The 26,528-nt window shown below is 50.1% G+C and overlaps 1 protein-coding gene across 3 annotated transcripts in view; it reads left to right on the forward strand.

Annotated features, from left to right (window-relative positions):
* The window catches only part of Synpo (synaptopodin), a 65,505-nt gene that overhangs the window by 13,296 nt on the left and 25,681 nt on the right, over positions 1-26,528 (forward strand). For 2 of the 3 annotated variants that reach the window (XM_076912598.1, XM_034517972.2), the window contains one exon: positions 16,814-17,454. In XM_076912598.1, the coding sequence (XP_076768713.1) occupies positions 17,073-17,454 (382 nt within the window). In that variant the 5' untranslated portion in view covers positions 16,814-17,072. The remainder of the gene's footprint in view (positions 1-16,813; positions 17,455-26,528) is intronic. The other variant, XM_076912600.1, reaches the window with a different exon arrangement.

Consider the following 26,528-nt stretch of genomic DNA (forward strand, 5'->3'; position numbering starts at 1 on the left):
TTCTTTGGCCGGTGGGATCTTTTCTGAGGGCCAGGTAACCTGAGTCCAAGGCCATTTGTTCTTGAAGAATGTGCCTTGTAGAGGAACTAGCTTCCTATTCAGGTGGAGGCTCTGCCAGGCTCCCCGGCACAGGGTCCCACCCATCACCTGGTCTCCATCTTTTTGCCTTCCAAAGCCCAGCATACATATCATTGACAGCCCATGTCACAGCGCCCTGTGGACTGCCACATTTCCTCTTAACAAGGAGTGTGTGTTAGTCTTACTTGCGCTGGGAAAAAAAAATGTACAAACAGCGTCTCAAAGCCATGAGGAAATTCACTCTTCTAAAAATGAATGAAAACTGAGACTCGGTAGAAACCCCATTAGGGCCTGTGCTTTTGGGCAGCGGCTCTTTTTATGCTTCTAGCATTGAAACTGCTCTCAAGAGTGTTGGTTCTCGAGCAGAGTATGTAGCTCAGTTAGTAAACTGCTTGTCAACATGTATACAGCCCTGGATTTGATCCTTATTACTGCATAAGCCAAGAGTGGGGTGTATGCCTGTAATCCCAGTAGCCAGGAGTTGGAGGTCATCCTCTGATATGTATTATTTGAGCCCAGTATGAGATACATGAGACCCTGCCTTATACACACAAAAACCGTAGTTCTAGCTATTGAGAAGCAGATGTGATCAGCCGTGGAGACTCTTTTGGTCCCACAAGCAAACAGCTCTGCAGTTCCATGAGTTCAGAGCAGAAAGACTAGTTGGTATCCTGTGAGTGTGTGTGTGTGTGTGTGTGTGTGTGTGTTGGGTGCTGCTTGGGAGGGTAAGGGCCAGCAGGGGCAGAGGGGAAAAGACCATCTTGTTCTCAACGTGGGTTTGATATTCAAGGTCAAAGGCCTTGGGAAAAAGAATGTCCCCTGTGTGGCATTTCAAGTACTTCCTCTGGCCTCAGTCTTCCTTTCAATGGCTGATAGGGTGGGGTGGAGCTGTCCAAGGTTACCTTGGCTCCCGCCTTTCCTGCCATTCAGTCCTATCTCTCAGTCTCTTGGTTGTGATTTCTATGCTGAGCCAGGACTGACCCCAGGTACGTGGTGCTGGGGAGACTTTAGGGTTTGTAGGGGAAGACATAGCATTATCCTAGTCTGAGCTGGTGTAAGATGGCATCTTTACTGACATGCCCCTCCCCCATGAGTTCACTGTGGCTGCTGTCGTAGCTTGGTCATAGCTCAGATGTAGAGTTTCACTGGGCGTGTTCGGTTCCCACCATTAGCTCTTGGGAAAGCCCTATTCCGTTCTGTTATAGAAGAGCAACTTCTGGGGCCATTCTTTCTCATCTCATCCCATACTGAGCAGGGGATGCTGACCTTTGGCACACAGTGGCGGAGAACATCCTTGGGTAGGGAGGAGTTTATGACCCCCTTCTTGAGGAGGCATCAGGTAGAGGAAGGAGCTGAAGACTGGGTTCATTATAAACCTACCACTGATATGTGTGTGACCGTGAACAAGCACACTTTTTGTCCTCTAACCCATTGTGTTTGACTGAATGGAATACCCTGTGATGAACACTTGAATGCTCTTGCTTCTCTAGGAGTGTGCTTCCCCTGCAGAGTGTGGCTGGCTCCTGTAAGCACATGTAGAGCCATGTGCATTCTGCAGGCCCAGGTTTCTTCGGGGCTGGTGGTAGCTGTTTCAGACTCCGAGGAAGCATCTGGCCAGGGTCAAGGGCACAGTTCCTGCCTATGGAACTAACTAACAGGCCTTCAGTGACCCTGTGAGGCTTGCTGAATAGTCAATTTCACACTACTCCACTGCCAAGGCCAAATAGACCTGCCCTGGACGGCTCCTGGGAGCCATGGGGATAAGCCTGACTGAGGCTCCAGTCAGTGGGCAGGACACGAGCAGCAAGACTACAAGACTAGCTTTTCCCCTAGGAAATGTCCCCATTCAGAGAACAGACTTGCTTCTGTTATGGTGGTCAGTGACAGAGGCATAGGATTAGCGTTCCTGCTGAGCTTCTCGCTGCAGCCCTGCCTGGGCTCACCATCTCCTTCAGTTTCCATGAGTCCTTTCTTCCAGGTTTGTTAGAAGCAGAGTGGAAATGGACAAGGAATTGCTGCACCCAAGCTACTAGTGACAATTTAAACCTCACATGAGGGGAAACTGAGGACTGCGTTGGATTAGAAAACAAAAGCAAAAACAAACAAACAAACAAACAAACAGGATAAAGCCAGGTAGCCAGCCTGCAGCAGCTGTGAGATTCTGGACTCTACTTTCTTGATCTGTAAAATGGGTCACCAGAAAGTAACACACTAGCCAGCACAGACTGCCATATACACTCCACAGTAAGCACTAAGGACATTATAGTTCATAGCTCTGCTGATCCTGTGACAGAGAACATAATAAGACACTGAGTGTTGGGACCTGAGGTGTCAGACCAGCACTGATTCTTTCCCAGGCTGGGATCCAGTCCTAGCCTGTGGCTCTGTAACTTCAAACAGATCATTGAACTCTGCTGGGTCTCATCTTCTTGTATGAAACAAATGTAGAATCAGGGTCCACCTCGTGGTGGCTATAGGACCCCATCAGTTCTGTGAGCTCCTGGAATATAGTAAGTATTCAGGTGATGGAGGCCAAGAGGCCTTGCCCATCAGGTGAATCCCCTCCTATAGCTGTCTCCTACTCTGTCAGATTATAGCCCACACAATTAGTTGGCTCAATGGCCAGAAGCTTCAGATATCTTGCCCCAGGGTTCATCTTAGCTCTTGGGACAGCTCACTCCAGATTCACAGGATGGGTGTGGTCAGTGATGGGGGAGGGACAGTGGGGTGTGGTCACGCCTGAAGAATGCTGAGTGGGACACACTTGGGAAACTGAGGCTTTGAGAGGGAACCGGGTTAAGGTGGACAGGGATGGGAGAAGTAAAGGAAGGAAGAACCAGGCGAGCCTATCCCAGGCTCTACCCTTTGAGCTTCACTGGAAGCAGGAAGGGATTAAAAGAACCAGAAAGCAGAGGAAGACATAGTCCGGAGAAAGTCTGGAGCACTAAGCTGGAGTTGTTTGGTCTGGCTGAACAGCCTCCTGGGCTACCCTCACCTCATGAGCAAATGAGCACACACAGAAAACTATACATTAATGGTCATGTACACCTCACACACGGAGACAAGCACACAGAAGCATATGGACATGCAAACAGATATACACATACATAACAACAACACACACACACACAGATCCAGAGGAGCAGTTACATAGAGAGATACATACATACAAAGTCACACAGATACACAAATTCATACAGATGTGCACACATATGCACAAAACACATGCACACACACATACAAATACCCCGCATGCATGTGTGTGCACATGTGTGCATGCACAGAGAGAGGGGGAGGGAGGGGGAGGGAGGGGGAGGGAAGGGGAGGGAGGGAGGGAGGGGGAGAGAGGGGGAGAGAGGGGGAGAGAGGGGGAGAGGGGGAAAGAGGGAGAGGGAGAGGGAGAGAGGGGGAGAGAGGGGGAAGGAGGGGGAGAGAGGGGGATAGAGAGAGAGGGAGAGAGAGGGAGAGGGAGAGGGAGAGAGGGAGAGAGAGAAAGAGAGAACCTTCAGGGAATGTCCAAGCTGGACGGCTTGTGCTGGGATCAGCCTGTGTCTCCTGGGATCAACCTGCCTCTCCTCTGCCCTCATTGCAATGCTAATAACTCTTGTCATGTATGGAGGCAGGCTCTGTTCTAAACACTTGTCTTACATTACCTTGTTCAGCCCTCACTGCGCCTTGTGAGATAGGCACTGTCATTAGCCTTGATTTGCGTTTGGAGAAGTCAGGTCTCAGAGAGAGTAAGCTGCTTGCTGGAGGTAGCAGTTTGTTTTAGTAGCGATTCCAGAGCAGACCACCAGAGTGCAGAGCTTTGGCTGTCAGCTCTCCAACTTGTCTGAGCCGCTAAGGCTCAGGCATTGGGGCACAGCCCTGCACCTCCATCAAGTCCAGGCCGTAGGGCAGCAGCAAGAGGAGTTGGTTCTTTTTCAGGCTCAGGCGGGGAGTGCCATGCTCATGTCACAGAGTGGAAGAAACAGGCTGGGGCTCTAAGTGTGTCTTAAAAAAGCTCAGGCTTTGATGATGAGCAGAAGCAGAGACAGTCGGGGGGATCACCGTGTTTCTGATCCTTGAGCATCTCATTTCCCCCTTTTCCTTGGCTCATCCCACCCTGCGGCTATACCTCTTTCTCCCACCCACCCAGCCACTGCCCCAGCCACACGTCCCAAGCTTCCTTCATAACAGCTTCGGGCAGCTATCTGTGCTTCCCTTCTATTATTTTATGTCAGCCCGCATGGATGATGGGGGAGGAGACCATTAGCTTTTTAAAACAGGTTTTGGCTTTACCCTGATTGTAAGAGTGCATACAAGCGTGTGTGGGTGCAAATGAAATATCTATAGTTTGTTTATTAGGCTCAGAGTGGCCACTGTGTAGGTATGGAATGTAGGCCATGTGGTATAAACAAACAGGTTATAGTGAGGTCTTTGTGGACAGGGAGCTTAAGATCTAGCAGCCGTTGAAAGAAAAACATCACCACACTGGTCTAATGTTCCTCTTTATTGATGTAGGTAGGGTGCCTAGGATGGCGAGGCATGGGCTTGCCATGTTCCCAAGGGTCTGGGTTTCCACTTTTGAGCAATGATAGAGTGGGCTCAGAGCAAGGAGAGCAGACGGGATGGGAAAGGATCTGTGCGGTCTTGCAGGTCTGGATGAGGGGTAGCTGCATAAGAAAGCCGAGCATCCTCAGAGGACCGAGATCAGTGGTAGCAGCGGAGGCTTGAGGCACCAGATGAGGGCTTTTAGTTCTATAGGAAAAGTGTTCTAGAGATTAAGAATGTGTTGGCTTTGGAGGACTCATGTTCTACACCTCAGACATACAACTGAGGCTGGGTGCCCAGTGGAAAGGGATTCAGAAATCAGAGGGAAAGGCTAGAGAAATGGCTCAGTGGTTAAGAGCACTGGTTCCTCTCCCAGAGGACCTGGGTTCAATTCCCAGCACCCATATGGCTCACAACCATGTGGCTCTCAACCATCTGTAATTTCAGTGCCGGTGATCTGATATTGTCCTCTTCTGGTTTCTATGGATACCAGCCATGGACTCTGGTTCACAGACATATGTGTAGGCAAAACATCCATACACATAAAAAGAAGTGAGTGCGATATAAAAATATATAGGGATTCCATAAATCAGAGAGAGCTTAGCTCTCTCAGGGCCATCCCTCAGGGCCAACACTTGACTCCCAAATTAGTGTTCCACAACACCACTATTTCTGTACCAAGTGCTAAGAATGATGCTCCCAGGGGAGACTTGGACATGTCCTACCTACTCTGGGCACCACGTTCTGTACAGTCCCATCTTCAGCCCTACCTCACTCTTTCTGAGACACGGTTGGGGGAACCATTGGAGAACATCTATGGAGAACATCTATCTGGAATCAACCTTCTCATTTAGTGGAGGGATAAACTGAGGCAAACAATGACAGCTTATCAAGATATAGCCTATAACTATACCACCCTGAATGCACCTCATCTTGTGATGAAATCACTGGACTCATAGGAAGTGGTAGATCATGGTTTTAGCTCAAATAGGCTTCCATCCCTGCGATCCTATATGTCCCCAACCTGTCCCCAACCTGTTAGGCCAATGATGGACTTAAAATGTCCCTATTAGAAAAGGCTTCCTGGAGGAGCTTACATGGTCTTTACCCTTAACACAACCCATGGCACATCTTGCTTGGGATATATTCATGTACACTTACTTAGATGTCACCCATTACAGCAGGTCAAGAGGGTTGTTCCTGAAGTTACCTAGCATGGTCCTCCATTTCCCAGTTCATTGCCTCTCCCTCTGCCCTCCTAATCTCGCTCCCAAACCCAGGAGAGTCTCTGCCTGACTCTCAGTCCTTATAGCAAGCTTGCTATAGAGTGTGTCTGCAGGAGCACTGTGTGTCAGAGCTGGGCATGGTGGTACGTGCCTGTGATCTCAGTACACTGGACACAGGCAGGAGGATCATTACAAGGCAGCCTTGTCTACATAGACAGTTTCAGAACAGCCAGGGATACATGAAAAGATTGTCAAGAGGGAGAGGGGGAGAGAAAGAGGGAGAGGGAGAGGGAGGGAGGGAGGGAGGGAGGGAGAGAGAGAGAGAGAGACAGAGACAGAGACAGAGACAGAGACAGAGACAGAGACAGAGACAGAGACAGAGACAGAGACACAGAGAGAATTAGGTGGTGGCTTATACCTGTAATCAGTACTTAAGAGGTTGGGGCAGTTAGATTTCTGTTAAGCCATCCTGGGCTATATAGTGATTTGAAGGCTAGCCTTGGCTATGTATTGAACCCTTGTCTTAAAGAAAAAGAAAAAAAAAGAAAGAAAAATAGAACAGTTTACCCTTCCCCAACCCCAAAGAAACAAACTCCGCAGAATGATAAATAGCTGGAGAGCTGACAGGGCTCCAGTGTGAGGACTGGTAGGTAACCAGAGCCCTTCCTGAGCGAGGCCCTGTACCTGGCATGGTACAGAGTGCTCCTCTGGTGTCACCTCATTTCAACCTCACGACAGTGCCCAGGAGGCACTGTCCTTGGCCCTATTTTACAGGTGGTCAAATTGAGGCTCAGAGGCTCAGCTACACCTCAGATCTCTCAAGTTCAGGCAGCATGGCTTCTCAGACCCAGGCTAGGGCTGAGCAGAGAAGCTCATGTGTGATTTTAAAATGTCTGCAGCCACACTGAAAAGCAAGCAAACAAACACAAATCACTGGCAAGAGAAAGACACCAGTGAAATAATTATAACAATGTAGTTACTGCCAAACCAGCTGCGGTTATTCTAAGACGGTCTCAGTTTTGGTTTTGTTTGTTTGTTTACGTTTGTTTTGGCATCTTCTTGGGAATGGTTTGTATTCTCTGCTTAGAGCACTTGTCTCTCTGATTGCCACATTCCAGCTACTCAGCAGCGGATGTGGCTAGTGATAGCCTATTTGGTTAGTACAGTCCTGTAGTCTATTGCCTTGCAAGGGCTTACGGTGTCATCTCCGGGTCCCAGGAAGACTCCAACAATATTAGATTCTAGCATGATCATTTTTATCATTAGCTGTTGTTTTCCTGAGAAAAGGCAGGGGTTAGGCCACAAGCCTATGGCATAAGCTGATGTCTCTATTTCCAATCTTCTGAGCCTGAAGCTTAATGTCTCCCAGGAGGAACCACTTCTGTGACCCTCTGGCCTTTAGGTTAGGAAGAGGCAGCTTGGAGAGGAGGAGAGGCTTCTGAGAACCCTCTATCTCCCTGGCTGGCCAGCTGGGTACCACATGAAGTGAGGCCTCCTGAGGGTTGATAAGCCTGTGGCCCATCTGCTCAGGACATTGTAGGTGGCTGGGTTGCCGAAGAGAAGGCAAAGGAAATTCTGCCTCCCAAGTTCCTGTGCGCTTTCAGCTCTGAGGGTTGTGAGCTAACAAATAAAAGTCATTATCTTCACACTCACTTTTCACAGAACCCCATGAATTATTAAGTGAAACGGGGATAGGGGTCTGCAAGTCTCCCTTTCCACCATTGTCAGAGGACAGCTACTGAGTGCCTGCAAAGAGCAGGATTCCAGAGCTCTCTGCACTCAGGAGTCCCTAGGAAAGAGAAAACTTTGCAGATGGCCGAGTCCCGCTCATAGACACATATGTCATCTGTCAGGGCCTCGGCCAGGGATTTGGAATATGTGAAACATTCTTGTGTGGCTCTAATGCATGGGCAAACTTGGAAACCAGGTGGCCACCTCTTGGAGGCATGTGCTCAGGGCTTGTGCCCGGGCAGCTCTCACAGTGGTCACGGCACAGGTGTGGTTTTAGGGAGGGCAGAGGCTCACCATAATTGAGGGAACATGGTGTAGTGTAATTTGCTGGCTGTGGCTTTTGCCAGTTCTGGGGTGGTCAGTGCCGAGCAGTGGGTTCTACAGGGGAAAGACCTTGGTTTGTAACATCTTCTCATTTCCAAGTTGTAACCACTCCTACCACAGTCTCTACCATAGCCTTTCAAGCCATCAATTATCCTCTGTACGGGGATAGAGGTTGCAAGAGATGTCGGTGGGTAAGGGTGCTCGCTGCATAAGAGTGATCTGAGTCTGGATCCCAGCATCCACGTAAAAAGCTGGATGTGGTTGTGCCAGTTAACACCAATACTGTGGGCACAGAGACAGGAGGATCACTGGGGTTTTTTGGTCATCAGCCTAGTGCCAGGTGCAAAGAGAGACCCTGTCTCAAAGGAATAAAAATAGAAAGTACAGACTAGGACACCTGATGTCACCTGATGTCCTTCTCTGGCCTCTACTAGTGCACTCACCCCACATGACACACACACACACACAGAGAGAGAGAGAGAGAGAGAAAGAGAGAGAGAGAGACAGACAGACAGACAGACAGACAGACAGAAAGACAGAGAGGGACAGAGAGACAGAGATACACAGAGACATAGAGATAGAGACAGAGACACACAGAGAGAGACAGAAACAGATAGAGACAGAGACACAGAGAGGGACAGACACATGGAGAGAGACAGACACACAGAAACACACAGAGAGAGGTGTACTTTGGGTGTGAAGTATGTATGTCTTGACTTCCCTCATGCTAACAAACACTCTGAGTGAAGAGTGGGCCTTTGAGTGAGAAGGAGAAGGAGAGGAGTGCGCTGAAATGTTGGCTTCTTTTGCTAACTAGACTCACATACTACACTGCTTTTGCTCAATCTGGACTTGTCCTGTTGAGTTTCCACAGTGACACAAGGATAGCCAGGAAGAACAGTCACATGGCCTTGGGGAAGTTCCTCCCCTTCTTGGTCCCCATCTCCTCTTGTGGCCAGGAGGGGACTTGTGGTTTCCCAAGCTGGTCTAATCCGGCCAGCAATAGCCCTGTATTTATAGCCATGACTTCAGTCTCTCCAGTTTCGTCAGAGCTGTTTCCTTGGCCCGTGTACTTGTCAACCCAGCATGGCAGAAATAGGTGTAACGTGCAGGGGACTTAGCTGATTTGGTGCCACTTGGATTTGCAAGTCCATTTAGGACAGGTTTGGCACGTAGGGTCCTGAGTGCCAGGTGCCACAGGCAATCCAGAGCTGGAAATGAGCTTTGAGGCTCAAACGTAGGGGTCACTAAGGATCAGAGTGGAGGGCTATGGCTAAGGCAGACTGATAACCCTTTGTGCTGTATGACATACCCCTCCCCTCTTGGAGTCCTCAGAGAAACCTAGTGACTACTTCGTGTCCTAGGTACCTGTCAGGTCCCTTGGACCATGGGCATAGACTCCTCTTTGCTGGGCCTCTGCTTTCTTCTACTAACTGGGAAGAAAGAGTAGACGGTACTGGGAGGAGAAGCAGGTACTGGGAGGAGAAGCAGGTTCTGGGAGGAGTAGCAGGTACTGGGGGAAGCACCAGGCACTGGGAGGAATACCAGGTGCTGGGAGGAGAAGCAAGTAGTAGCCTTAAAATGTCAGGTATGAGCAAGATCCATGTGGACACAGTGGCCAGCCCTGCACAGAGTCAGTGCTCAGCAGATGGCAGCTCTGGGTCTTGTTACACTTTCAGGCATCCTCTCACAAAACAATAATTACAGTGGCAATGGCTGCACCTTAGTGAGCTCTTTCACAGGTTGCCTTATTTAAGCCTTCCAAGGACCATCCAAAATCACCACCATTATTCCCAGACTCATTACAAAGTATCTGTTTTTTCCAGAAGGGGGAGGCAGCAGCCTATCAATTTCATAACCTTGAAACACAGTGTTCTCAAATGAAATAATACCAGTATGTGAAATCAAAGGTTTAGGTACCGGTTGCAAAAAATACTCTGCCCTAAACGGTAGACGTAGTCATGGTGGGGTGTGTGTGTGAGCAGGTTCTAAAATGGTGAGTAACTGAGTCATGAGAACATTAGCAAGAGAACTGTCCCTCCCAGGACTTCTGCTGCATAGCGTTGATTTGTATGCTTTTTAAAATAATTGCATATGAAAATCTAACACCATTGTGAACTTGAGATACATATGCCACCCAAAGCCCAGAATAGCATCTGTGGAGGTTTCTCTCCGCTTGCTCTGTCTCCACACAACACTCCCTGGCTCCCTTTCCTGCTTAGTTATGCTTCCATCTCATTTTGCACCATCTGATTCGCTTGCATATTTATTTATTTATTTATTTATTTATTTATTTATTTATTATTTTCTGTCCACACCAACCAATGTGTGAGCTCCACGTGGGCAGGGTTCCTTTCCCTTTTGTTCACTGTATGCCACCAGCGCTTAAAATAGCAGGCATTGGTAAATGCGTGTTGAGTGAAAGAACAGAGAAATGAATGACTGAGCCTTGCTCTGTCAAGATGGCACGGCGGGGGAGGGGAGTGTATGTCAGGGGGGAATCGGAGAGACCGCTTGACTCATCTAAGGTCATATGCAACCTTGAGGTGTGGCTAGCACTCACCTCCCTGAAGACCCCTGGTCCCTCACTGCCCTCTTGTGCTAGAGATTTCCTGATGCTTCTGGGCTCTCCTGGGCTCACATCATGCTCACCCAACCTAGGTTTTTTTTCTCCCCCAGAGGCAGGTGGGAATGGAGGAAAGAAAAAGGGAATCAAGGAAGAAGGAGGGGCCATAGCAAGTTGGGCCTCTTGACACTGCTGATGGGATAGAGATGGGAGAGGCCAGAATCTTTGTCTTTTCTTCAGGGCTTGGGGTGGGGGGAGCAGAGGGCTGGGAAGTGGGTAGTCAGTCATATTCCACCCCACAAAGACACTAGGTCAGGGGAAGTTCAGTGAAGAACATCCATGCAATATCCTCCCACTGATTCTGTTCCACCAACCACCCTACCGAAGACCTTTCTCAGATGGAGAAACTGAGGCCCAGAGAAAGGAAGTGACTTCTCCAAGAATGCAGAACAAGGCAATGACAAATACCACAGTCCTAGTCTGGAGGTTGCAAGAGCATCATGGGAGTCCTGATTTGCTGTCCCTGCCTTGGTACCCATCCTTGTCACAGGAGAAAGGCAGATAGAGCATCCTTTCAGCTCAGACCCTTGAGGACAGCACAGACTTTCAGCTCTGAATAGGTCAGACACTTTTTTATCCACTGTGAAGCTGAGGGTACTACCAGATAGGAACAGGCTGAGCAGATTCTGAATAACCCCTTTCCCAGGCAACCCCATTTTTACCTTTAGCTACATGTACCCTTAATCCCTTGGTTACACACATTCTTGCGTTAAGGGACTGCAGTGGGCCAGGTGATATAGCAGGCATTGGAGGAAATCTCCCATGCTGTCATCTTCTTCATTCATCCATCAGCTTATTTCAATAACTATTTCCACTGCTGAGGGAGTGCAGCCCTGTGGATGAGCCCTAATGTCTAGACTGAGAGCTTTGGGGATTGGAACCTGACTTAGCCACTTGCTGGTTGTGTGAACTTGGCAGGTCACAGAAGCTTGACTTCCTTATCTATGGAATGGGGTTTATAATAGCACCCCCCACCTCTTGAGGAGTAAGATGTTTGGCTCTTGAGGAGGGTCAAGTGAGTAGGTGTTTGGAATAGCACCTGACATAGACACAGCTCAACCATCATCTTTTATCACCCATACTGTTTGTATGTACCTGGCACCATGCCATGAGCAGAGGTAGCTGCTCCAAAATATTCTTGTTCTAGGAAATCCTGAATGCCAGCCTTAATCTAGCCTCTGACCTTTGGCTCCAGCCCTACTGCCCTAAGCCTGTTCTGTAGAACTGTTCCAGCATCAGTCCTATGGGGATGGTCTCAATAGATTTCCAGATCTATCCCCAGTCGTTCTGCCTTCTTGCTTTCATGGGGCCTTGGTGGATCACTTCCCATAGGAAGCCAAGAACCAGGGAACAAGCCTAATACAGTATAGAGACAGAAATAGATTGTAGGTGGAGAACGGGTTCAGGTAAGGAGAAGGACCTTTGAGGAATGACGGTCTTCTCTTCCTGGGTTACTAATTCCCTCCCAGACGACTTTGGTCCTCTCCCTGGAGAATCAGACCCTGTGATCCAGGTATGCCTGTGATCTCAGCACTTGGGGTTGGGAGAGGCAGGAGGATGTGAGTTGGCAGTTAGCCTGGGCTACACAGTGAGAATATGCCAAAAAGAAAATAGACAGGGAGTGGCTCCAGAGAGATGGCTCAGTGAATAAGAGCACTTGCTGCTTTTGCAGAGGACCCAGGTTCAGTTCTCAGCACCCACATGGCTGACAACCACCTATAACTTCAGTTACAGGAGATCCAATACCTTCTTCTGGCTTCAGTGGACACCAGGCATGGGTGTGGTACATAGACATACATGCAGAACACTTATACTGATAAAATAAAATTTTGTTGTTGTTGTTGTTTTCAAGACAGGATTTCTCTGTATCCCTAGCCATTCTATCCTGCCTCCTGTTAGGATTAAGAAGGCATGTACCACCACCACTCAGCAAAAGTAAAAATGTTTTAAATATTTAATTTTTTTTAAAAAAAATAAGGGCCAAAGACGTGGCTCAGTTGGTAGAGTGCTTGCCTGCTATGTACATGCCTTTGATGTAACTCCTAGCATCACATAAACTGGGTGTGGTGCTATACATGTAGGAGGTAGAGACAGGAGAATCAGAAGATCAAGGTCATCCTTGGCTACTTGACCAGCTTGAGGCCTGTGTGAGCTAGAGACTGATGAAAGAAAGAGAAGAAAGAGAAATGGGGGCTTATAAATAGGAGACAGAAAAGAAAGAAAAAAGACAAAAGGAGAAGCTCAGATCCTGAGATGTCTATGGGTGAGTGACAAGGACTCTATGCCTGGACACTGTCGTGTGCCTCAGATGTGCTCTGTTGGGTACCTCTGGCAGCCCTCACTTCTTCACTTCCTTGATAACCACACAGTAGGTGCTTCAGCTCTTCCAGTGTGTAAATGGCAGTCACTGGCCCTGAATGTCTGGCTTGCAAGCATCTACAGAGCCTGGAGAGCAGCTAGTGGCTGAATGAAGGCTTGCACCCTGTCTACTCTCCTGGGAAGCTCAGGCCAGGCAGCTCAAATACAGCAACAGCAGCAGCTGTGTGTGTGTGTGTGTGTGTGTGTGTGTGTGTGTGTGTGTGTGTGTGTGTGTGTATGTGTATCTGTGTGTATGTCTGTGTGTTACAGATGGAGAGACAGAAAGACAGAGAGGACCAGAGAGAATTTGAACCAGGATCTGACTCAAAGCCAGCATCCTTCCTCTGCTATGCAGAGACCAGCAGAAAGGACATGAGAGGCCCCCAGGTCACAGATTCTGGACTGTTTTCAGAAGCTAGCAGTAGAAAAAGCCAGGGATGTCTGGTCAGGTACTGGGACTGCACGGCATCTGATATGCCACTGGGCTTTGAGGCTGAAGCATGCAGGTGCCTGGGTTCAGTTAGAGCCTCCCATCTGACTAGAGCTCCAAGCTCCCGCTGGGAAAAAAAGTGTGGTCTGTGGGCCTTAATAGCTTTGGCTACCAGAGCTTAGAGCTTGTAGCCATGAGAATGGATTTCAAGCTTGGGAGGGCCCTTTCCATCATGGCTGAGAAGGACTGGCCTTCTCCTGTTCATACAGATGGGCTCAGCCTCTCCAGGGGCTGTGAAGTCCTCACATCCTTGGTTTGTAGCTGCTACATGCTAGCTATAACTCTAGACTTGGTATTAAGCTTCCTTGTCTTCAACCCTAGACTACACTTCCCTGTCAGCCCCCTGGAGAGGTAGCAGTAAAAGGCCCAGATCAATACCTACTAGACACTTAGGTGGCAGTGCCTGCTATTGTGATTATGAATCCTTGTGGCTCTGGGGCACCCAAGAGCTATAGCCCTGCTGGGACCCCTGTTCTATCCCAGCCTTGGTTGGAAACCATCCCTCCTTGGGAGAGAGCTTTGAATTGGAGGGTTCCTGCCAGCCCCTCCCTCCTGGCTTGGCAGCTTGAAGACAAAGCTAGCCAAAAATATTTGTGTGGGTGGCGGAAAGTTAACTTTTCCGCCTCTCTCTTCTTTCCTGGAAACCGTGGCCACTGTCAAATACAGCAAAACAGAAGCAGAGATGGAGCGGGCGAGGCCCCCACAGGGAGTCAGAGAGCTCTGCCCCCGCCCTTCACCCACTCCTGCTGCCTCCTGCCATCTGGTTCTGTGACAGGGTAGGGGTGGGTGGCTCTGAGTACTGAAAAATCACGGGTCTGTGATGCCAGAGTTCTATGGCCCTTCTAGCACTGGCTGAGTGAGTTGCATTCTGACCTTGGAGAAAATTGACTCCAGAGAGCGGGAGAACCCCAGCCAGGCTCATGCAGAAGCTACTAGCCCCTTTATGAGAGTCTAAAGCCTTTGAGATTCCAGTGGCAGGAATCTGACAGCTGCTGGTAAGCAAGCAAGGTCCTGGAGAGGAGTGGAGACCTAAAGCCATCATTATCAGCCTCCTGATGAAAGTGTGTCCCAACTGAAACACTTCACTTAGTGGTATCTCGTTTTCCTTTCCCCTGGGATGACTTATGAAAGCATCTGTGCGACACTTGTGGTGTTCGCCTGAGTGAACACCCAGGATGGAGTGGGTACCGGTTCCTGAGAGCTCCCTTCTTTCCAGACCCTGCTGCGTGGATTAATATGTGCTTGGTTTCCTCTCTGATCAGGGAGCGTGTTTGCCTTTCCCCTGCTTGGCTCTGATCTGCCAGAGGTCTTGGTAATGCGCTTATCTCCCAGTCTGCCTACCAGTCTCTCCTGGCACGGCCCCAGCTAGAAGCCAGCACCTCTATTCAGACTGCTATAGTTGGGATGTCTGGCTCCTGCCTGGGATAGAGGCCTGAGGGCCACAGTGGTCAGGCTTGGTTTCATTCTCATCCAGCTGGTAGGTTTCAATAAATTCTCACCAGCCTGGGGCAGTCAGGACGTGAGTGTGTGCACACGGGAGCCCTCTCTCTGCCTCCTAATAGAGAGTTCACATAGTTAAGCAGTGGCAGAATGAAGTCTTTCAACAGAATCCGTTCACTCTGTGCCTCCACGCGTAACTGGCAGGGTGCCCTGCCTTAAGGGCTACCTGCTCAACTGAAAAGGTCTTGTTCGTGTCATACTCTGAATCTCCTCAAAGGATTCCCAAACTTTTGACCCCAGTGTGGGACTCTCCCATTCTCTGGGACCCCATAGGGATCTGCCCACTGCACATTCCCCCCCCCCCATCCCCTGGAAATCTAAAGATCAGACACCCCCTTGTTTCACTAAACACTTGCACCTTCCTGTTTGTTCCCAACCTCCATGAACACAGTCATGTGTCCTCAGAGCCAGGAACCTGTGTGGCACCCTGTGTGCCTCCCCCTTCTCCACCCACCTCTCCATCTGCCCAGCTTGGCAGCTCTTCTGCCCAAGTACCCTCCATTCATCCCCTCCTCCTCAGCCCTTAGAGAAAACTTCCACCCTCCCCTGATTATCATCCTTTGTCACATTTACAAATAATTATAGTATTATTACTATTTCTTCAACATTCATAGCTCTCCTTAACACAGCAGGTCCCAACCTGTTGAATGACCCTTTCACAGGGGCCCTAAGACCATCAGAAAACACATAACAGTAGTAAAATTACAATTTGATGGTTGGAGGGAGGGTCACCACAATGTGAGGACCTCTATTAAAGGGGCACAGTATTAGGAAGGTTAAGATCCACTGCCCTAGCAGATATTGAAACTTCACGATATAGAGCACCACACCTTCATCTACCCTATATGTCCGAGGAGCACTTACGATGTCTGAAATAGAATAGGGGCCTGATACACTTTTGTAGGATATAAAATAAGTGACATAAAATAAGTGACAGCTTCAGCAAGTGTGCTCAACGCTCTGTGTGCATTTTCTCATAGAACCCTTTACACAATTAAACTGGAGCCTATCTTCCATTTGAAGTGCCTGAGACCAGAAGGCTTTCAGATTTTTAGACGTTTTTAGATTTTTTTTTTTTGAGGGGGGAAAATTTGCATATGCATAATGAGATAGCTTAGTGGATAAGAAGAGGAATCTAAAATTAAATTGAATTTCCATTTCGTTCATATCTTATACCTAAGCCTGAAGGCCATTTTACATGATTTATTTTGTAAACTGTGCTTTCATGTTTACTGTGACTTTGTCCCTAAGTCCAGGCATAAGATTTGGACTGGTGGCAACAGGATGCTGTCCAAAGAGTTTTGGGGTTTGGGGTTTTCCAATCTGGGTTGCTCAAGCTAGCTTACAATGTGCATCTTACAAATGGGGGTGGAGGGAAGACTCAGATACCAACACACACGCTGCTGCAGGGCTGGATTCTGGCTCAAAGTCTAGCACGTGTAACGAGACCATTGTGTTGGTTCTTATAACCTGCTGTGTACCCTCGTCTTGTACCCTCCAACCCTGCTGTCCCTGTGAGTCCTGTGGTGTGTGTACCTTTGGTGGGATGTGAAAGAATTCTTTCTGGGTGGTGCACAGATGAGTATTTTAAAATAACAAGATATTTATTTAATGTGTGCAAGGAAGGGGATAACTTGGCACTATACGCTTGTGGTTTTCCTGCAATTATTGCTCAAGATAAGTCTAAAGTAACAGAAGTTATGTTATTTAAAGTGGATTGAAGGGAAACATTAAGTAAATAAGTGTCAGGTAGCCTAACGATAGGGTATGAATAGCATATTACAAGCCTGAAACTCCGGAAGCACTTCCCTGTGGAAGAGTGGGAACCATACCCCGAGTCCTAGCCAGCTCTTGAGGCTGGTTACTCAAGGGTGGACAGGTCTCAGTGATTCCATTCAGAACACTCAGTGAGCTCTCTGGTTTGTTGTATCTTCTCTTCCTAAACAGATAGTCCGCTCTGAAGGGGCCATCATAGCAGAATTCAGGAGGATAAGGAAAAAGGTATTGGACTGCGTCACTACCCAGCCCAGAAAGGACTTGCCTTACCCCTCAGCTGGATCTCACTCCAGCCCTGTGCATCAGCAGAAGAAGGTGAATCTGCGGAGAACCCAAGAAGGCCTTGAGAGGACCCGGGAGCAATATTCACACAGGTCACTCAACCTGAGCCAGGCGGCAGCTGCTTTGTACTGCCAAGGAGAGGGCCATAATGCTGGGCACTCACTTCCCACCCCCGCCCCTTGGACCCAGTGAGGGAAGGGCCGCCCCTTGCACCTTCCAGATCCCTGACGGGAGCTACAGGTGCCTGGCTCTGGAAGCTGAGGAGAGCAGTAGTGAAGATGGCCTGCAGGGAGAGGTGAGGCTGGTGGACCTGGAAGAAGAGGGGACCAGCCAAAGCAGAGCCAACCATGGGACACCACCGCCATCAAGAGCCCCAGCCATAATCCAGCCATCCGGCTGCTGCAGGGAGGCACGAGGTGGTTTCCAGCACAGCGACAGGCCAAGCCATGACTGGGATGTGGTACAGGCCCGGAAAGTGATGACGGCCAGTGCCAGCAGCAGCCCTGTGCCCAGGGTGGCCCAGAAACCAGGTAAGCTTATACGTCATAGAAAACCCCACTGGTTCTTAATCAGGGACTCTTGGAGCTTGTTTTCCTAGGATGTTTAAGGATCATCACAAGTCATCCAGATCTCCAACTGTAGAGAGATGGGAACCTGCATCGGATGTGTAGTTCCAGCTGTTTGTCAATGAGAAGGCAATAGAAGAAAGCCCAAATCTCACTTGGTTGACAAAAAGACCCCTCCCCCCCGCCCCCTCCCCTGCCCTTTGACCATTACCGGTAACAAGTTTTGAAGTCCCAAGCATCTGATGGGGCCAGGCCCCCCTCATTAAGCCTACAGAGCTCAGCAGTAGCTCTAGACAAACAGACACCCTGACAGAGAGGTCATTGGCTCCCAGGTGCTGAAAGGGCAGACAGTGAAGCCTTTCATGTAAGCTAACCTCAGTGGGGAAACTGAGCCTCAAGCATATTGAGCATGCTCTGGTCTCTCAGCATATTGATGGCTGAGCTAGGCTTAGGGTCCTCACTCAAGCTTGGGTTTTCCATCTGTCAGAGATGGATAACAAAGGAACGGGCCATGTCACCTGGATTGCAGCAAGATCCAATGACAGCTTGTGAAGAGAGGAGGCCTGGGGCCCATGAGTGCTGGAGTCTGCAGAGCAGGCAGGATGATGAGACAAGGGAATCCACTCTGAATCCTGGCTGGCCAGTGGCAATGGAAATACTGTAGGGGGTTCAAACTGGGGCTGGGATGGCCATGAGCTGAGCCACGCTCTGCACAGGCAGGAGAGCTGCTGCCAGCAGGTCCCCAGGGTGCAGAGTGGGGGGGGGGGGGCAGTGCAGTCCTGGGAGGGCTTGTGCGTCAAGAGACTAAAGGAACACTTTATTTCTCTGCAGGCGTTGCTGATGCCAGAGCTGGCATCTCGCCAACCTTCTCACCCACTCTGCTTTCTGTAATAATTCTCTCCAGGCTCTGATCATCCTCTTTGGACATAGTCCTCACCCAGGCATGGGTTATACAGAGAGAAAGAGTCAGGCAAGGGCAGTGACGGGCTTTCAGGGGCTCTAAACAGAGAGGAGGATTCCAGAGTCAGCCTGAACATGTGTCCTCGGGAACCTGAGTCCCATTGTGACTTGCTCCCTCTCCTTACCAGGGAAACAGCTGGGTCAGGAGGCATGGATGATGGGTCTCAGCTCAGTGTTCACTAGTCAAGCCCTAGCAAGTCCCTTGTCTTTGGTGAGCTCATTTTTTTTTTTTTCAATCTGTGAAAATAGAATAAAAACAGGAGCTGTTGAGAGGGTGCCACGATCTTAGCTGTGGCTATGTTTTGGAAAATCTACAGTGCTCTGGGTAGCTGTGTAAAATGAAATGGAAACAGTCATTATTTGCTGAACGCTACAATTGCTGTCGGCTGAGCTGTGTGCAGAGTCTGCTGTGCTAACAGCTTCAGTGTATGTCTTTGTGCAGTCTCACAGAAGAGCCCATTACACTAAGCTTAGGAATGTAAGTGACTTGTCCAGGATGTGACTAGCATGTTCAGCCATGGTTGTGTGACTATGGAGCTTGTGTTACTCGTTATGATTCTATTCTGAAAGTGTGCTTTCAAAATAGCTTGGGATGATGGCGACTGTGGGTAGGGTGGGGAGGAGAAATGATCGCCTTTGACTGCCTTGTTGGCATCTCACATCCAATGGGTCATTTGATGTGATCTCGCTCTCTGTCTTATGGCGAGACAACTGAGACTAGGAGATTCAAGTCACCTGTCCAAGGTACACAGTCATTGTCAGTGTGCCCTTTATTTAAACTGCTCAATTCAGCTGACTCTTTGCTGTTCATCCCGTTGGTCTGAACATTCTAGAGACAGAGGGGCAGGAGGGGGCCTCAGGAGAAGGGACAGGTAAGACACTTCTCAGAGGAAGCTGGCTCTTGCTCAGAAGTGGAGATCTGGGTGGTCTTGGATCTAAGTCTCAATGGCCTTTCTGCTCCCTGGGGATGGGGAGTGGCAGGTCCTTTCCCTCTGCCCGGAGAGTGGGAGGGAATGAAGCCTGGGGAGCTGCCAGGTTATTAGCAGCTTAGGGTTTCCTCTCCAAGCTTCCTCTCATTACTGAGAGGATCATAAGCATCTTCAGACAATCACACCCATCCTTCCGCTATTAAACCTGGCTTTCTGGAGTGCTGCCTGGCAGACTCATGTCCAAGCCGTTCATCTGCCTTGGGCACCGTGCGGATCTTTATTTTGGGATTAGTGGGTGCTAGTAGCAGCTGAGGCAGTGGGCAGTGGGCAGAGCAGTGTCTTTGTCAGGCAGGAAGGGGCTGCAGCCTCACGTTCAGATTCCGCGCCATCAGTAGCTCAGAGAAGTCTGATATAGGAAGGTGATCAGGCCTCTGCCAAACACTAGATCATCCACAGGTCACCAAGAAAGAACTCTACACTGTAGCCCTCTTCTCTACAGTCTCAGCGGATGGTACCTGGCAGAGTGTTGAGCTTGCTGTGCCAGTGGAGAAAGAAGCAGAGAAATGGAAAACGATTTGTGCAAAGTCACACTGTACATTGGAATCCAGGCTTCTGCGTCTCTTTTCAGCTGCTAGGCTTTGTGTTGAATGTTTTGTACAGATTACTTCATTGTATCCTCAGAATACAAAGTGCAGACAGGATCCTGCCACCTCCTCTTCCTCCTCCTCTCATTCTCTTCCTCCTCCTCTCCTCTGCTTTTTTCCCCCCATTTTGAGACAGTTTTGCTATGTAACCTTGCTAAGTAACCAAAATTTGCTAAGGAACCTTGATCTGCTGCCTCTCCAGTGCTGGGATTACAGGCATGCCTTCCATACTGGCTTTCTCATTTCTGTTTTCCAGACAAGGAAACTAGGCATCCAGAATTTAAGACTTGTGACTTGAAGTCTCACAGCCTGTAGATAGAGGAACTGAGATTTGAACCCTGAGAGGTCTTGGGCCTATGCTTTTAAATAACTCTTTTTGCTGCTTCGTCTCCATGGAAACAAGGAAGCAGGCTGTGATCTTCCACCCACCTGGGGCTGAAAAGTGGTTGTTCAGGCTCTGAGAGTAGGTGGGGGATCCGGCCAAGCCACATTTCTCTTCGTCATAACAGGGAGACCTGTGATCCACTGCTGACCCAGCTTCTCCTGTATCAGTGGCCATTTGATGAGGAGGAGTATCTAGAGGATTCGGGGGCTCTTGCCACTCTTGTAGTAGACACTGCCTTGAACCTTGGATGGGCACGAGGATTGGAGTATGGGTGTGGCTTGTAAGATAAGTCTGGCTGCATCCATCTTCATTAGCAGAGGAAACTGAACCATATTCATTTCATTAAGCAGAGGTCAGAGAGAGTCTGGTCAAGGTCAAGGCCCCTGTCCCTTAGGCTTCTAGGGAAGAGCAGATGGCCCAGGAGGCTGGGTAGGGAGCCCCACACTCTGGTGACTTTAACAAGAACATGATAGTGAAGAGTACCACTCACAGGTTCACACATACCTCCTTGTGCTGTTCGGTCAAACATACATACCACATACATCCATGATCCCACATGTCCACACCATGATGTAGACATGCCTCATTCTCAGACAAGCGCTATCTATGCACCTTTAAGTTTACACATATGTGAATGCCCTCAAACCCTGGCATATATATGTGCAATGGGCACACTCTGGCATACACCCTCCCAGACAACCCCTCATCCGTCATACCACAGTACACGTGGACAGGTGTCTTGGGCTCGTTTGTATCACTCCTAGCCCACCTTAGGGCATGGAGCAGACACTAGTAAGTGTTCTCACCCAAGTTCGCAGGATGTCTCCTGTAGACATGGGTTAAACCACGTCCTTTTCTCCTTTTCCTTTGCTAAACACTCATGGTCTCTCCTCTGGGCGCATCCACTCCTGTACAGCCACTGTCATACTCCCACATGTAGACTGAACCACTTTCTCCCCCCTTCTTTTTCTCATCTCTTTCTCTTTAACAGCCACCCACGCAGTAATCCTAGCTGCTCTCTCTCTTCCTCTCACCCACACACTCTGTTTCCTGGATTTCCACAGGCTGGGCAGCAGCCACCTCCCCAGTTCATGCATTGGGAGAAAAGCAATCTCTTGCCTGGTGCCATCTCCAGGATAGCTTCTTGTCCCTCACTCAGCACAACAGAAGAAGGACCACGGGTCAGGGGGATGCCCTGATGCCCATGAAGCCAGGCAGAGGGAATGGAAGGGACCAGAGAGGATTTGTCTCCTCAGTCAGCTGACTGCTTGCACTCAGAGCCAGGGGCAGCCTTAAACAGGAACATCTTTGGGTCTGTGCTTTAAGAGAGCTGGTATATCTCTAAGTTCCTTTATCGGAAACCTAAACACAGTTCTTGAAGACAGGTGATACTGGAATCACCCTGTCTGAAGGAGTGATCAACGAGTGTGGTCTTCCTTCAGACTTGACGGGGGATACCGAGGTGCTTGTCAACTAGTCTTGTTTCCAAGTCCACCAACCGCTCCCCACAGAATCTGCACTGGAATGTGCGAATATAGACTTTTAACAGCAGTGCGAGCCGTGTTCCCACTAAAACATTGTGACAATTGCCATGGCCTCTGCTGAGCTCAGCCTGAATACTGTTTTGCAAAAGTTGGGGAATCAAAGCCAGGTACAGACCACACAGCATCTCTGCCCTTGTTGCTGATAGCTAATTAAGTCAAGGGGAAAGACAACAGGCTGGCGACAGCCCTCCTCAAGCCTCTTTGCTTAAGCCTTACCAAAGAAGACAGTTACTCTATAGTTACTCGGCTGAGACAAGTGGAGTGGGGTGTCACGGTTATCACTTGAAGGGACAGATTTTAAAGGAGGGTAGTAGGGGCAGGGAAAGAGAAAGGGGCAAAGAGATGGCGGGGCATGGAAAAACTGAGTGTGAAAGAATTTAAGGGCAGAACTACAGACCTAGAGATACACAGTAAGATGAGAAAACAGAGGAACAGGGGCAGCCACAAGTGAGATGCCGAGGAGAGATCAGGAATCCGCCCGGAGGTGAGGTCTCGGCCACGGGGGTTGGGGGGCAAGGGAAAAAAGGGGGGTCGCACCCCGGGGGCTGGGCGGGGCGCTAGAGGGGCGGCGCTAGGGCCCAGGGGAGCGCTCGGCAGGAGAGCGGTGCCCGCCCAGCGCCCGCGGCTCCCGCTTGGGTCCCCTTCAGCTTCTAGCGGCTGGGACCTCGCTTAGGGCTCTGAGTGGGCGCCGCCGCTGGGCGGGGTGCAGGGATCTCGGGGCGGGGCTCACGCATGGACGTAGCCAGGTGAGCCAAGGCGGCGGCGCCCGGGAGCTCGGGGACGGCGCACGGCTGCTGGAGGTGAGTGGGGGGGCTCGGGGCTGGCGGGGCGCCCAGTGAGCCTCGCCCTTGCCACCTGCGCAGCTGCTCGCACCGCCCCAGAGGAGGTGGCGCATCTGGGCTCCAGTCCCTCTATTCAGGGTGACCTTTGCCAAGTTGTTTCTGCACGGAGCCTCAGTTTCCCCATCTGTACAGAACAGGCTGGGGAGATCTCAGGGCTCTCCAACAGCTCGGAAACGGGAGGACGCACTGTTCCAGGGTGCTATCTTCTCGGGCTGTGTGGGCTCCAGCCTTCGTGTCTTTTCTCCGCCAGCTTATCGTTGTTGGGGGTGATGCAGCGCCCAGGCTCACCCATGGGCATCAGCCCTAGCTCTAAGCCCCCGCCCGCTCCGGGAAATCTGGCTGCAAGACCCAGAAGCCTGAGCGTGAACGGACGTGGGCGCCTGTGGAGGCAGCAGGACAGACTGTGCCGGCCAGTACCTCAGTTTCCCCAGGCAGAGGGAGCTGTCGTAGTGCTGGTGCAGGTTAGCCACACTGCCCACAGCTGAGACCTCCAGAGCCCGATCCCATCTGAGGAAATCAAGACCTTTATAAAGTCCCCCAAGGGACTCCGGAGTTTTCCTCGCCTGATTCTCACGGCACTGGTATTCTATTCCCCCTTTCGTTTCCCACTATCAGAAAGGGCCAGCTCCTTTCTGACACCACAGCGTGGAATGAAGGGAGGGGAAAGGTACCGCCTAGGGCCTTGGAAAGACCTCCGGGGAATCTAGGGAAAAGGTCTCCACGTCCTCGCTCAACTCCAAGTTCTGGGCTTAGCTCTGGATGGAGATAGGGACTCCTGTGCTCCACATCTGAGGTTTCCAGTCAACAGCTAAGTGAGAAGCTGCAGGTGGCCCTAGAGCAAGTAGGTTCCTGACACCCCCCTCCCTTCTCCAGATTCCAGAGAGGGTAGGTAGGTGGCCCCGAGGGGGGCAGCTGCCCTACAGACCCAAGTACCACGGTGGTCCGAGGGACAAGTCGAGATGTCCCACCCTGTTTTGCTTTGGAAAGTAGGAGATGAAATTCGATGCTTGTCATGAGGGAGGGTACAGTGAGCTGCCTTGCCTGCAGCCAGCCTGCCCTGTCAGTGACCTAGACCTGGCCTCTATCCACGTTGGGGGGCTGAGGCATAAACTGAAGATGAAACTCTCTCAGCGGGAGGCTGAAATCCCTGTCAGGAGCTGACCTGCCTTTGGCTAGTTCCAGCGTCTTTCATCTTTCAAGTTTGGTGCTGGAAGAACTAACGGCCAATATTTGCCGCTGGGCCACCAAGGCTGTCAGGCCCTGATTTTTAGCCTGCCCTCACTTTGTAAGCCGCACCCCACCTCCTGCACCCCTTTAAACTAAGTTAGGACCCAGTCAGTGTCTGCACAATGAAAATAAGGGTTTTAACTCTTTCCTTCCCTGGCCAGCTCTTGTGTATATGCTCTGGAAGGTAAGATAGAAAAAAAAAATATTTTTTGGTTGTGCCTGGTTTCTGGCTAGCCAGCTTTGCCCTGCCTCTTCATCACAGTGAAACAAGCTTTCAGGATCTTCTTAACGGGCAGCTTAGCTCACCTCCATCTTCTGAGTTGGGGAGACTGAGGCCAGGAAGGAAGAGTTTGCCAGGGCACTTCTGCAGGCAGAAGGCAGTGGGGGCCCTCTTTCCCTTGGGGGTGGGAGGAATGACATTTTAATAAAGGGGAGGGTCACAACACCCTAGAACATCTAGAAGGCAGGAAGACACACACAGTGGCCTTTTCTCTGTCTTCGGGGTTGATTCCCTGAGGCCTTGCTAGGTAGGATGTTCACACAGCACAGGCTCTCTACTAAGGTTGCCTTCCTACAAGGCTGAACATACCTCCAGCCCCCGGGGCCTGGCCTGGGAGGCACCTTTTCCTTTAGGGCAGCTCCTAGGCTTCCAGACATGAGCTCATCGGAGCAGTTGATGCCAGGAAGGGAGGGACTGAGGGGAAGCAGTCAGGGCTGCCCAGATTGGGATACCATGGGCTCTGAGAAGTAGAGTGGGCACTGTTGTCAAAGACTTGCAGGCTCTGCCCCCGTTGTGATGAGGAAGCAAGATCAGAACAGGCCAGGGGAGATCGGTGGGGAGAGGATGGAGCCAGGCTGAATGCCCCAGCTCTGTAGTGCCAGGCTGATCGCTGCTACCTGCTGGCTTGCCAAGTGACCTTGGGTAAATCCCTTGCCTGCCTGAGACCTCAGTAGCCCTGGGTAGCAATGAAGGGGGAAGGGTACATAGGAACTAGGTAATAGTAGAAAACAGGGCAGGCAGATTCTGTCCGTAGGGAGCTTATTGTACACACACACACACACACACACACACACACACACACACACACACACGTATATATACAGTGTTCATACATGTACACACATATATAGGGTTGAACTTTTTTTTTTGAGACATGGTCTTACTCTGTAGCTCTTGCTGGTCTGCCCCTTGCTGTGATGCTCAGACTGGCACTGAGCTTGTGACCCCTGTTTCAGCTGAGTGTGCTGAGATTACAATACATATATGCTGCCTTACCTCGCTAAAAGCTGGCTGCTTTGTCTGAACTTTAAAATGACATTTATTTACTTGTGTGTGTGGCTGGCACATCATGTTTGCGTGTGACACATAGATGCATGTGTACGGAGGTCAGTAGCAGTTGGTTCTCTCCTTGTGTGGGTCCCAGGGATTTTACTCAGGTTGTGTCCTTTATCTGATGTACCTTAACACTGTAGAATCTTTGGTTTTAGTTGAAAGAATGAGGCAATGAAAGAGGAAGGAGTGAATCATAAGATAGTTTCAGAGGGGGCGTAGCATGGAGAAAAGCCCCATGTTGAGATCTAGAGCAGGCAGGGAGCCCCTTTGTGGCTAGGAAATGCTTATCAAGGTCCACTGTGGCAATGGAGTCTGGGTTTGGAAGGTGGTCAGGGCTTCTTGGAGGAAGCATATCCAGAGTGGTACCCATAGGCTTTGAGGGCACTGGGCTGGGTGTGAGAGGGTGCTGCAGGGGATGGTGGGTGGCCCACACTCAGAGCTGAGTGTAGGTGGTGTGTGTTGGTTATAGGTTGTACTCACCTATCCGCCCTGCCCCAGGCTTTAAAATGCAGGCCCTAGGAGTTAGGCCTGAGATCTGGCCAGAGGGAGGGCCGATCTGCCTCTGGAGAGGCTCTGTGAGTTAGGACAGTGTGTATATATAGGGCCCTTTGTGAGCTGTTTCTGGACACTAGACACTGGGGCTCCGTTGCTACTCAGTGTGACGGGAGGAGGAGTCTGCATGACAACAGCCCCCAGGCCCTGTAATTCCAGAGGCTTACCCAGAGCCCTTTTTCTGGAACGAAAACCCTTCCCCAACTGGCTGCTGCTGACATTCTGTCACTGTAGTTCTTTTCCATTCAGTAAGGCAGCCTAGGGTAGGTCTGTGCTGACCCTGCCCTGCCCTGCCCTGCCCTCTCCACCTCCCTGAATGCCACAGACTATCTGTGTGTCACCTGCTTCCCGCATGGCTGGCACATGAATGCTGCGGTCAGACTTGGGGGTTTCATTCCTGGCTGCCTGAGAGTTCATAAGCACATTATGTAACCCCTCTGGACTCTTGTTTCCTCGTCTATTAAAACAGAGACAATGCTCGGCCTTGTACTGTTATGAAAATGGAGTGAGTTCATGATGAATGCCTAAAAAATGAGCTACTACTTATTAATAGTGCTCCCATGTTTTGATCTCCGTTAAAATAGCAAGCCCTTGAGCAGACGGCCTCTTGCCTAAGGCTCCT

This window comes from Arvicanthis niloticus, chromosome 14, assembly GCF_011762505.2.
Source record: "Arvicanthis niloticus isolate mArvNil1 chromosome 14, mArvNil1.pat.X, whole genome shotgun sequence".
NCBI lineage: Eukaryota > Metazoa > Chordata > Mammalia > Rodentia > Muridae > Arvicanthis > Arvicanthis niloticus.